Consider the following 12,823-nt stretch of genomic DNA (forward strand, 5'->3'; position numbering starts at 1 on the left):
CGATGATTTCCCTCAGTTTCTCTAAGAGGTTGTCGGCGGTGTGCCTCTTACTGAAACCGGTGATACACAGCGTAGCCTGCCTTGTAACGAGCTGGCGTTTCTGAGATGCTGCTACTGGTGACGCTGCTGCTGTTGCTGCGTAAGGTGATACATCTACCCAGTGGGCTGTCACAGTCATATAGTCCTTAGTCTGCCCTGTTCCACTTGTCCACATGTCCGTGGTTAAGTGGACATTGTGTACAACGGCATTTTTCAGGACACTGAGGACACTTTTTCTGACGTTTCTGTACAGTCTCGGTATCGCCTGCCTAGTGAAGTGGAATCTAGACGGGATTTGGAACCGGGGACACACTACCTCCATCAATTGTCTAAATCCCACTGCACTAATGGCGGATACCGGACGCACGTCTAACACCAACATAGCAGTCAAGGCCTCAGTTATACGTTTTGCTTCAGGATGACTGCTGTCGTACTTCATCCTCCTCGCTAAGGACTGTTGGAGGGTCAATTGTTTAGTAAAAGTAGTGGTGTTCCTACTTCCTCTCTGGGATGATGAACGACTCCCAGCAGCAGCAGCAACAGCAGCAAGCGGCAGCAGTAGGCGTAGCAATGCAGGATCCTCCGGAGGAATCCCGGATAGGAGAGTCAGTCATGCCAGTGATATGGCCTGCAGGACTACTTCCGATCCTGACTAAGGAGGAAATTGACGAGGAGGGAGTTGACGGTGTGGTTTGCAGGCGCTTGGATACAACAGGACAACGGGATTTAGGTGTCCCTGGACTGCTTACGGTCTGAGCCAAAGTTTCTGAACTTGACAGTAACTTTTTATGAACGCGCTGCAGGTGCCGTATAAGGGAGGATGTTCCTAGGTGGTTGACGTCCCTACCCCTACTTATTTCACCTTTACATATGGTACATATGGCAAGACAGTTGTTGTCCGGATTTGGATAGAAATATTGCCAGACCAAAGAGGTGGAATGTTTGGTCTTCTGCCCAGGCATGACCGTGATGGGCTTTTTCATCCCACGGACAACAACTGTCTCCCCCGGAGCCTGATTTAAACAAACCACATCACCATCAGAATCCTCCTCGCCAACTTCCTCCTCAGCGCCAGCTACACCAGTATCCTCATCCTGTTGTACTTCAACAGTGACATCTTCAATTTGCATATCAGCAAGTGGACTGTGGGTGCTCCTTTCAGCACTTGCAGGGGGCGTGCAAATGGTGGAAAGAGCCACCTCTTCCCGTCCAGTGCTGGGAAGGTCAGGCATCGCAACCACCACCACACTTGGACTCTCCTTGGGGATTTGTGATATCTTCTTAGAAAGCACAGTTCTTCGCTGTGCTTTTGCCAGCTTAACTCTTTTGATTTTTTTAGTGGGAGGAGTGCTTCCATCGTCATGTGAAGCTGAACCACTAGTCATGAACATACTAGGGATCGACCTTAGCCGTTCCTTGCCACTCCGTGTCGTAAATGGCATATTGGCAAGTTTACGTTTCTCTTCAGCTGATTTAAATGTCTTTTTCAAGGTCATTTTCCTGAACTTTGCCATTTGGGATTGTATGTGCCCTCTACTATGACATTGGGCATCGGCCTTGGCAGACGACGTTGATGGCATGTTATCGTCTATGTCATGACTAGTGGCAGCAGCTTCAGCACTAGGAGGAAGTGGTTCTTGATCTTTCTCTATTTTATTTTTATCGGAGAAAGTTTGGTCCTCCATTTATGTTATATCGATTTGATATATACGTGCGGCTAAACACAGAAAATAATTTTTTTTTTGGTTTGGACTGGAGTGTACTTTGTGGGTTACAGCACCCTTTAACGGTCAAGCCAGCCGGCCCTTTACTTATGACACAGGCGCACTCTTGGCACTACTTTGTTGATGCACGTGCGGCTACTGCGCACACAATTCACAAACACAGAAAATAATTTTTTTTTGGTTTGGACTGGAGTGTACTTTGGGGGTTACAGCACCCTTTAACGGTCAAGCCAGCCGGCCCTTTACTTATGACACAGGCGCACGCTTGGCACTACTTTGTTGATGCACGTGCGGCTACTGCGCACACAATTCACAAACACAGAAAATAATTTTTTTTTGGTTTGGACTGGAGTGTACTTTCGGGGGTTACAGCACCCTTTAACGGTCAAGCCAGCCGGCCCTTTACTTATGACACAGGCGCACGCTTGGCACTACTTTGTTGATGCACGTGCGGCTACTGCGCACACAATTCACAAACACAGAAAATAATTTTTTTTTGGTTTGGACTGGAGTGTACTTTCGGGGGTTACAGCACCCTTTAACGGTCAAGCCAGCCGGCCCTTTACTTATGACACAGGCGCACTCTTGGCACTACTTTGTTGATGCACGTGCGGCTACTGCGCACACAATTCACAAACACAGAAAATAATTTTTTTTTGGTTTGGACTGGAGTGTACTTTCGGGGGTTACAGCACCCTTTAACGGTCAAGCCAGCCGGCCCTTTACTTATGACACAGGCGCACGCTTGGCACTACTTTGTTGATGCACGTGCGGCTACTGCGCACACAATTCACAAACACAGAAAATAATTTTTTTTTGGTTTGGACTGGAGTGTACTTTCGGGGGTTACAGCACCCTTTAACGGTCAAGCCAGCCGGCCCTTTACTTATGACACAGGCGCACGCTTGGCACTACTTTGTTGATGCACGTGCGGCTACTGCGCACACAATTCACAAACACAGAAAATAATTTTTTTTTAGGTTTGGACTGGAGTGTACTTTCGGGGGTTACAGCACCCTTAACGGTCAAGCCAGCCGGCCCTTTACTTATGACACAGGCGCACGCTTGGCACTACTTTGTTGATGCACGTGCGGCTACTGCGCACACAATTCACAAACACAGAAAATAATTTTTTTTTTGGTTTGGACTGGAGTGTACTTTCGGGGGTTACAGCACCCTTAACGGTCAAGCCAGCCGGCCCTTTACTTATGACACAGGCGCACGTTTGGCACTACTTTGTTGATGCACGTGCGGCTACTGCGCACACAATTCACAAACACAGAAAATAATTTTTTTTTTGGTTTGGACTGGAGTGTACTTTCGGGGGTTACAGCACCCTTAACGATCAAGCCAGCCGGCCCTTTACTTATGACACAGGCGCACGCTTGGCACTACTTTGTTGATGCACGTGCGGCTACTGCGCACACAATTCACAAACACAGAAAATAATTTTTTTTTGGTTTGGACTGGAGTGTACTTTCGGGGGTTACAGCACCCTTTAACGGTCAAGCCAGCCGGCCCTTTACTTATGACACAGGCGCACGCTTGGCACTACTTTGTTGATGCACGTGCGGCTACTGCGCACACAATTCACAAACACAGAAAATAATTTTTTTTTGGTTTGGACTGGAGTGTACTTTCGGGGGTTACAGCACCCTTTAACGGTCAAGCCAGCCGGCCCTTTACTTATGACACAGGCGCACGCTTGGCACTACTTTGTTGATGCACGTGCGGCTATTGCGCACACAATTCACAAACACAGAAAATATATTATTTTTTTAGCACTTGGGGGGAGCACCCCTGATGGACAGAGCACCCCCTGGACAACACTACAGCACCCCTTTAGGACTGGGACACTGCACAGGACTTTGGAGTGGACACAGCCCCTATGGAGAACTGACTGCACAACACAGTCCAGCCAGCCCCTATGGACTTTGAAGTAGTGGACACAGCCCCTATTAACAACAGCAGCACAGCACAACACAGCCAGCCCCTATGGACTTTGAAGTAGTGGATAACAGCAGCACTACACTACACTACACTACACAGCACTAACTCCCACCCTCCCTCTTCACTGTCCACAGCCGAGTGAGAAAATGGCGCCGACGCGGGTACCTTATATAGGATCCAAAACCCGCGAGACTCGGAAGGCGGGATGATGACGTTTTGCCTCGATGTCAGATCCGAGTCAGGCGGGAAAAGTCGAGCCTGACTCGGATCGGACTCGGATCGGGGGGGCTCGGGGGGGTTCGGATTTCAGAAATCCGAACCCGCTCACCCCTAATTATTAAGCAGTTGGACTTACCCTATTAAGCCACTCTTTGTAGGAGACTGCTCTTAGATCCTAACCAGGGCTGGATTATAGGCAGGGTGGAAGGGGTGGTCGTCCAGGGGGGCTCCACACAAAAAATTTGGATCACTCCTGTTGTGCATTCTGAATTCCACTACACACTTGTTGAGTTTTTTGTACAAATTAACATTACATTGCTGTTTATTCTATGATTTCAGAGGCACATAATGCCTAAATATAGGAGAATTCTATTTAATTAATGTCTGTTTCGTAGAAGATTCTAAAAAGAAATAGAATGCTGAGAAAATCTTACAGTAACTTTAGAGTGGGTCACATCTCTGAACAACGCCACAAATCTCACAGTCTCATATTTTGTGTTGACTCAACAGCGTTACACCAAGTACAAAAGCTTTAATTAGCAGAGATGAAAACATTTTTATTTATAATAATATTAATAATAATATTATTATTTACTAGCTGATGTGCCTATTTTCACCTAGGTAGACATTGGATGTTTACTATTTCCATTTCCTTAATCCCATTTTAACTTAATTTATTTGCTTAGTTCAATTTATGCCTCGAGGCAAAGGAGTGTGCTAGTATCCATTTAAATAAACAGAGTTTTTCAAACTTTTTTTTTTAATATGAATGAATTGAAGGTGCGTTAACTTATGACATATCTAAACCCTATTTTTCTCTACTTAAGGATTTCTTTGTAAACCACATTGGTGGTTCTAACCACAGGTGCTAGGCAGAGTTGCCTACCCTCCCGATTTTAGCGGGAGTCTCCCGATTTTTAACCCACACTCCCGCTCCCCCGCAAATACTACTGTTGCTCCCGGTTTTTCACTGCCCCCGTTAAAAATCTGGACTGCGCATGCGCGAGTCCGGAGATACCGGGGGGCGGGGCCTGCGCTGAAGACTTCATGACGCATGATGTGATGGTACCTAAGGGCCGGCCACCATGGCGTAGGGGTTATGGGTAGCAGTGGCAGCCTATCAGTGTGCGATTAGCATCTGGGTGACTGGCGGGCGGCATCAGCAGGTGACGCTGCATCAGATCAGCGGGGAGCGCGGCCGCAGATCAGCGTGGGACCCGGCATTCCCAGCAGAGGTGGCAGTAATGATAGTTGGAAATTATAAAGAAAACTAGTAGTGGGAACTGTGCCATGGGTACATCCATGGTGGCTGGATGCTGAGTGTCACAGGCATTAACTGCACTGTGAAAGGGCACTCAGTGACAGCCATGCATTCCATGGCTGTCAGTAAGTGCCCTCTCTGGGGGCAGGTAATGTCTGTGACACTCAGCACTTTCTTCCCTTTCTCCTGTCAGCATTTATTTATTTATGTTGGTCTGTGAAAATGTACTATTGTCTTTACAGTTTACTCTGCCCTACAGTAGCCTCACAAGTACACAATGTGGCATAAATCATGTGTATATATATATATATATATCTGTATTAGGTGGGAGCACAAGGTCCAATATGATTTTCAAATAAATTTGACCTCACCTTGCCCACAAATTTCCATATTGCTGGTACTCCCAGCACTGGGTAATTGTGTCTGTTACAGAGATGGATGCAATGGCTATATTTACACTATATTAGAGCAATTTGACATTGCGCTTTTGTATTGCGAGTCTGCATGCACAGGGAACTGATTTACAACGTTAGAGTGACAGGTAGTAAACGTTTGGGGGAGGTAACGGAGTGGTCAATAAAATGCAGTGACAATAGACACACCCACAAGTGGAGCTAGACACGCCCTTTGGGCAGGGTTATGACACACCCCCAGCGGCGTGCCGTGCGAAGCACGGCACATGCTGCTACCACCTACAATCTCCCTGAAACTAGTTTTCAAAAGTAGGCAAGTATGGTGCTAGGATTACCTAGCTGCTGCTCTGGAGCAGGTCATGTAGAACTGCCCATGTAAGAAGCAGTCCTCCCACAAATCAATCCCTGCCACCTTCAGTGCCTACCCCTGTGACTTGCTGACAGTCATTGTAAAGCAGACCTTGAAATTGACGGGTACTCTGATGGTATGTGTGGTATGAACACCCACTCCCCCCGTGCACAGCAGGTGAACACTATGGCCTCGATGACATTCCTATGGAGGGCCTTTACTTGCAGCCTAGTGCCATTGCTGTCACAAATCATGGTCTTAGCCACACATACAGGGTCAAATATTCATTCATTGCTGTGTATAAAACCTCCAACAGTCTATCCCAGTGATTACCACTCACCTGGCTACTCACCTGGTCAGCCTAACCAATTGCCTGTTACCACTCCCTATACATTTCCAGGCCTAGGAAAGACTTATTGCCTGAACAATTGTGTTCTTTCCTGAAGATCATTCCAGGCTCAGTGTCTCCTGTGTTTCCAGAGTTTTCTCCTGTGGATACTTTCCTTGCTGAAACTCAAACCGTTACCTACTTGTACCATGGTTTTTTGCCTCTCAGCGCTGCGGCTCCCACGCCGCATACAGATAATCACCGGGACTGTTTACCTTCGCCGCTGTATACCATGTCAGCACAGACCGCTTGCTGTTGTCAGCATTCCATCTACTGCTGTGTATCATTTCTCAGCGCCACGGCTTCCATGCCACACAGACTGATCATCGTTGTCTGCATTCCATCTACCGCTGTGTACTATCCATCAGTGCTGCAGCTCACACACTGCACACAGACCTCTTCCAGCTCCAGTTCTGCCAGTGTACCTGCATACCATCTGCTGTTGCCACACATCTTATCACCTGCGTGAATTCCACTATGCGTTGTGCCATCATCATCTGGACTGTGTTGCAAGTATCACTACACTCTGTGGCTATAGTGGGTTACTGCATAATCAAAAAATTTTATGTATTGGAACACTCACGGTGCAAATGTCAAAAAGGTGGCAGCTCCAAAGCTCTATCACGTTTTGCCCAAATACAAGAAAATCGATACAATAAAACAAATTATAGGTAGTGTCTCAGTAGCGCTTCCTATTTTTTATATATACTTATTTCAATAGTCCTTATGTAGCTTGTCACTTTCTTCATAAAAATCCTCTTCAAATACAGAGTATATAAAACGAAAAGAAAACAAAAAACACATATGTGTAGGATCGTTAAACTGATTGTACAGGTATAGTTCTTTATAGAAGCGGTTCTACGAGGAATCAATCTTTTCTTCTCAATTAGAAGGTATAATTACGTACCATACTCACTTAAATTATGTATGGTATAAGACATATAATGATTTCTTTATAAACAGATTTCTACCGATAATCCATATTGCATAACATACAGCAAATAAAATTTGCACGTACCCTACTCACATAAAATAGAGTGGGGTCAATCATATAAAGGTATCTTTCTCAAAGTAATCACGTACCACAACTCACTTCAAACAGATGCGGCACCAACATATCAAAGTTTCTTTTTGTCCAGTTCTCTAAAAAAAAACTCCAAGAGATTACTTGCTTGATAATTGTCAATGTTTGTTAAATATACAAAAATTATTTATAAAAAAAGGCAAATCGACAGTCTTATATGGGGAACATCCAAGATAAGGGACAATTCACAAAAACTTCCAGGTATAGTTGTTATAAAGGTGTGTAGTCCCAGAGACAGTCCGGACCAGCCTCTAAAATAAGCACACCTGGTACCTTAGTGTAAATGCAATGTCCACAGTCCAAATGATCTCCAAGTGATGCACATTAACTCCTCTGACCTCTAAATACCACTATGTATTTTGGGAGGCTGACCATTTTAGGTCCCTTTCCTATAGTGCCTCAATCAACCAGCCAATGCACAATATAAGTGGAAGAAGAAGAGAGAAGCAGAGATGGGCTGGGTGTTCTGTAGTCAGCTGAGCATTACATTCCCATCTAATTACCAGTGCTGAAGTTAATCAAACAGCGATAAGACAGTAGTGTCTTAAAATTTAGGATCACACAAAAAATATACCCTTACACGGAGCAATCAGTGACTCATATTCAAGAGACATTGTTAGTCATTATATATTCTACTTTGCACAGTAACTTGGAACTTGCAGTACTTGGACAGTTCAGGTTCTTGTTGACACTTTTCAGTTCCATATACACCATTTTATTATCTTTCTAATGTGTGGTATACTGTTGTCCGGCAGTAGACATACATGATACACTGTATAGTACTTGTAATATGTAAAAATTATAGAATAAAATTAGTGGGGTGTAGGTTTTTATCAGCCTTTTTTATTCTGTTATAATGTATATAAAGTTTTTCTTTTACTGGACTATGGTGAGAAAAGACAGGAAAGAAAAATAGAAAGCCATAACATTTACTTGTGTGAAGTTTCAAACCAAGTACTAAGAAAATATGAATTGGGGAAACCCTTTGCCAGTTCTGTTTTGCTTAATTCGAATAATAATATTTTCTTTAAAAATCGCATTTTAAAAATTAAAAATGTACAAAAAGTAGAATTCACCATATTATAATTAATACACAATCAAACTATAGATATTCACAAATTAAATGTATGCTTATGTTTATTTGCAGGACAACGAACAAGTCAATTCATCTGACAGCTGTTCTGCTACATCACATTTCAAAACTTCAGAGCAGCATCTTTCACCTGAACAGGTACCGTGTGATAGGACATATCTGTATAATTGCAACCAGAGGTACAGTAGCCCGGGACAAAGACTCATATGCACCTGAGGGAGACATAATATTTGTGGTAGTTAGGGGCAACCCTTTAATGCACATTTCTTTACAGTTTCATAGATCAGAAACATTCAGAAACGTTTAGTAACACAGAATTTGGAAAACTTTTCTGAGCTATCACTTGTTAGACTGTCTAACTAGAGGATTGGGCACTATGTTGTACCTCCCCTTCCTCCTTCACAGCCCATGATATTACCACCTATGGATACTTAAGAGGAAAATACAAATAACATGTGACAAGATATTTCAGTCCAACTCTTGCACCACCTCACACATTTTCTTCTACATTCCTCAATTCATCCTCTCCAGTAACTACAGACTTAGGGGGAGATGTATTAAACCTTCTAAAGAGTACAAGTGGAGAAGTTGCCCATAACAACTAGTCCGCTATTAGCTATCATTTATCAAGTACATTCTATAAAACGATAGGCAGAAGCTGATTGGTTGCCATGGGTAACTTCTCCACCTGTTCATTTAAGAAGGTTTGAAACATCTCCCCTAAAGTTTCTACACTCATTCTCTCATCTCCGTTCCCTCTCCACCACTGCCTGCCCACCGTCATGCCTGTATTTACTTTGTCCTAATTTTAATTCTGTCCTGTATTTCCCACTGTCTCACTCTGCAGAGCAATATGGCACCTTACAAGTCAACAATAATAATGATCTTATTTTACATTGTAGAATGAATTGCTTTAATAAAGTGTACTAGGTGATAAAGAGGTACAGTGTGGGGTTGGTGAGGCACATTACTGCATGATGGTGTGATGTGTTCTCCAGATCGGGAAATTATACAGTGAGCTGGACATGGTGAAAATGAATATAAAGGTGATGTCAGAAATATTACTGGAGAACCTACCAGAAGCAGAGATGCCCGAAGACATGGAGCTGTTACAGGTATAACCTACACATCTTAATTGTACTAATGGCTTTGGATGGATAGCTGTAGTAGGTCGAAATTCTGATAAATTGAACAGTAGTATTTATGTACAGTATGCAGGGTGAGTATCCCTTATCCGAAATTCCGAAATCCGGAATGCTCCTAAATCCAAAAAGTTTGGAGCACAGAATAGAGATCGTGATACCTTTGCTGTCTGATGGTTCAATGTACACAAACGTATTTCATGCACAAAATTAATAAAAATATTGTATAAAAATTAGGGGTGAGCGGGTTCGGATTTCTGAAATCCGAACCCCCCCGAGCTCCCCGATCCGAGTCCGATCCGAGTCAGGCTCGACTTTTCCCGCCTGACTCGGATCTGAAATCGAGGCAAAACGTCATCATCCCGCCTTCCGAGTCTCGCAGGTTTTGGATCCTATATAAGGTACCCGCGTCGGCGCCATTTTGTCACTCGGCTGTGGACAGTGAAGAGGGAGGGTGGGAGTTAGGGCTGTGTAGTGTAGTGTAGTGTAGTGCTGCTGTTGTCCACTACTTCAAAGTCCATAGGGGCTGGCTGTGTTGTGCTGTGCTGCTGTTGTTAATAGGGACTGTGTCCACTACTTCAAAGTCCATAGGGGCTGGCTGGACTGTGTTGTGCAGTCAGTTCTCCATAGGGGCTGTGTCTACTCCAAAGTCCTGTGCAGTGTCCCATTCCTAAAGGGGTGCTGTAGTGTTGTCCAGGGGGTGCTCTGTCCATCAGGGGTGCTCCCCCCAAGTGCTAAAAAAATTATATATTTTCTGTGTTTGTGAATTGTGTGCGCAGTAGCCGCACGTGCATCAACAAAGTAGTGCCAAGCGTGCGCCTGTGTCATAAGTAAAGGGCCGGCTGGCTTGACCGTTAAAGGGTGCTGTAACCCCCGAAAGTACACTCCAGTCCAAACCAAAAAAAAAATTATTTTCTGTGTTTGTGAATTGTGTGCGCAGTAGCCGCACGTGCATCAACAAAGTAGTGCTAAGTGTGCGCCTGTGTCATAAGTAAAGGGCCGGCTGGCTTGACCGTTAAGGGTGCTGTAACCCCCGAAAGTACACTCCAGTCCAAACCAAAAAAAAATTATTTTCTGTGTTTGTGAATTGTGTGCGCAGTAGCCGCACGTGCATCAACAAAGTAGTGCCAAGCGTGCACCTGTGTCATAAGTAAAGGGCCGGCTGGCTTGACCGTTAAAGGGTGCTGTAACCCCCGAAAGTACACTCCAGTCCAAACCAAAAAAAAATTATTTTCTGTGTTTGTGAATTGTGTGCGCAGTAGCCGCACGTGCATCAACAAAGTAGTGCCAAGCGTGCGCCTGTGTCATAAGTAAAGGGCCGGCTGGCTTGACCGTTAAAGGGTGCTGTAACCCCCGAAAGTACACTCCAGTCCAAACCAAAAAAAAATTATTTTCTGTGTTTGTGAATTGTGTGCGCAGTAGCCGCACGTGCATCAACAAAGTAGTGCCAAGCGTGCGCCTGTGTCATAAGTAAAGGGCTGGCTGGCTTGACCGTTAAGGGTGCTGTAACCCCCGAAAGTACACTCCAGTCCAAACCAAAAAAAAAATTATTTTCTGTGTTTGTGAATTGTGTGCGCAGTAGCCGCACGTGCATCAACAAAGTAGTGCCAAGCGTGCGCCTGTGTCATAAGTAAAGGGCCGGCTGGCTTGACCGTTAAGGGTGCTGTAACCCCCGAAAGTACACTCCAGTCCAAACCAAAAAAAAAATTATTTTCTGTGTTTGTGAATTGTGTGCGCAGTAGCCGCACGTGCATCAACAAAGTAGTGCCAAGCGTGCGCCCGTGTGTCATAAGTAAAGGGCCGGCTGGCTTGACCGTTAAGGGTGCTGTAACCCCCGAAAGTACACTCCAGTCCAAACCAAAAAAAAAATTATTTTCTGTGTTTAGCCGCATGTATATATCAAATCGATATAACATAAATGGAGGACCAAACTTTCTCCGATAAAAATAAAATAGAGAAAGATCAAGAACCACTTCCTCCTAGTGCTGAAGCTGCTGCCACTAGTCATGACATAGACGATAACATGCCATCAACGTCGTCTGCCAAGGCCGATGCCCAATGTCATAGTAGAGGGCACATACAATCCCAAATGGCAAAGTTCAGGAAAATGACCTTGAAAAAGACATTTAAATCAGCTGAAGAGAAACGTAAACTTGCCAATATGCCATTTAGGACACGGAGTGGCAAAGAACGGCTAAGGTCGATCCCTAGTATGTTCATGACTAGTGGTTCAGCTTCACATGACGATGGAAGCCCTCCTCCCACTAAAAAAATCAAAAGAGTTAAGCTGGCAAAAGCACAGCGAAGAACTGTGCTTTCTAAGAAGATATCACAAATCCCCAAGGAGAGTCCAAGTGTGGTGGTGGTTGCGATGCCTGACCTTCCCAGCACTGGACGGGAAGAGGTGGCTCTTTCCACCATTTGCACGCCCCCTGCAAGTGCTGAAAGGAGCACCCACAGTCCACTTGCTGATATGCAAATTGAAGATGTCACTGTTGAAGTACAACAGGATGAGGATACTGGTGTAGCTGGCGCTGAGGAGGAAGTTGGCGAGGAGGATTCTGATGGTGATGTGGTTTGTTTAAATCAGGCTCCGGGGGAGACAGTTGTTGTCCGTGGGATGAAAAAGCCCATCACGGTCATGCCTGGGCAGAAGACCAAACATTCCACCTCTTTGGTCTGGCAATATTTCTATCCAAATCCGGACAACAACTGTCTTGCCATATGTACCATATGTAAAGGTGAAATAAGTAGGGGTAGGGACGTCAACCACCTTGGAACATCCTCCCTTATACGGCACCTGCAGCGCGTTCATAAAAAGTTACTGTCAAGTTCAGAAACTTTGGCTAAGACCGTAAGCAGTCCAGGGACACCTAAATCCCGTTGTCCTGTTGTATCCAAGCGCCTGCAAACCACACCGTCAACTCCCTCCTCGTCAATTTCCTCCTTAGTCAGGATCGGAAGTAGTCCTGCAGGCCATATCACTGGCATGACTGACTCTCCTATCCGGGATTCCTCCGGAGGATCCTGCATTGCTACGCCTACTGCTGCCGCTGCTGCTGCTGCTGCTGCTGGGAGTCGTTCATCATCCCAGAGAGGAAGTAGGAACACCACTACTTTTACTAAACAATTGACCCTCCAACAGTCCTTAGCGAGGAGGA

At 45.0% G+C, this 12,823-nt stretch overlaps 1 protein-coding gene across 1 annotated transcript in view; it reads left to right on the forward strand.

Moving 5' to 3' along the window:
* Positions 1-12,823, forward strand: part of TOM1L1 (target of myb1 like 1 membrane trafficking protein) — a 202,183-nt gene that overhangs the window by 114,469 nt on the left and 74,891 nt on the right. The window contains exons 6-7 of the mRNA XM_088473337.1: positions 8,575-8,658; positions 9,519-9,635. Coding sequence (XP_088329463.1) covers positions 8,575-8,658; positions 9,519-9,635 — 201 coding nt within the window. The remainder of the gene's footprint in view (positions 1-8,574; positions 8,659-9,518; positions 9,636-12,823) is intronic.

This window comes from Taudactylus pleione, unplaced genomic scaffold (assembly GCF_031769625.1).
Source record: "Taudactylus pleione unplaced genomic scaffold, aTauple2 ptg000016l, whole genome shotgun sequence".
NCBI lineage: Eukaryota > Metazoa > Chordata > Amphibia > Anura > Myobatrachidae > Taudactylus > Taudactylus pleione.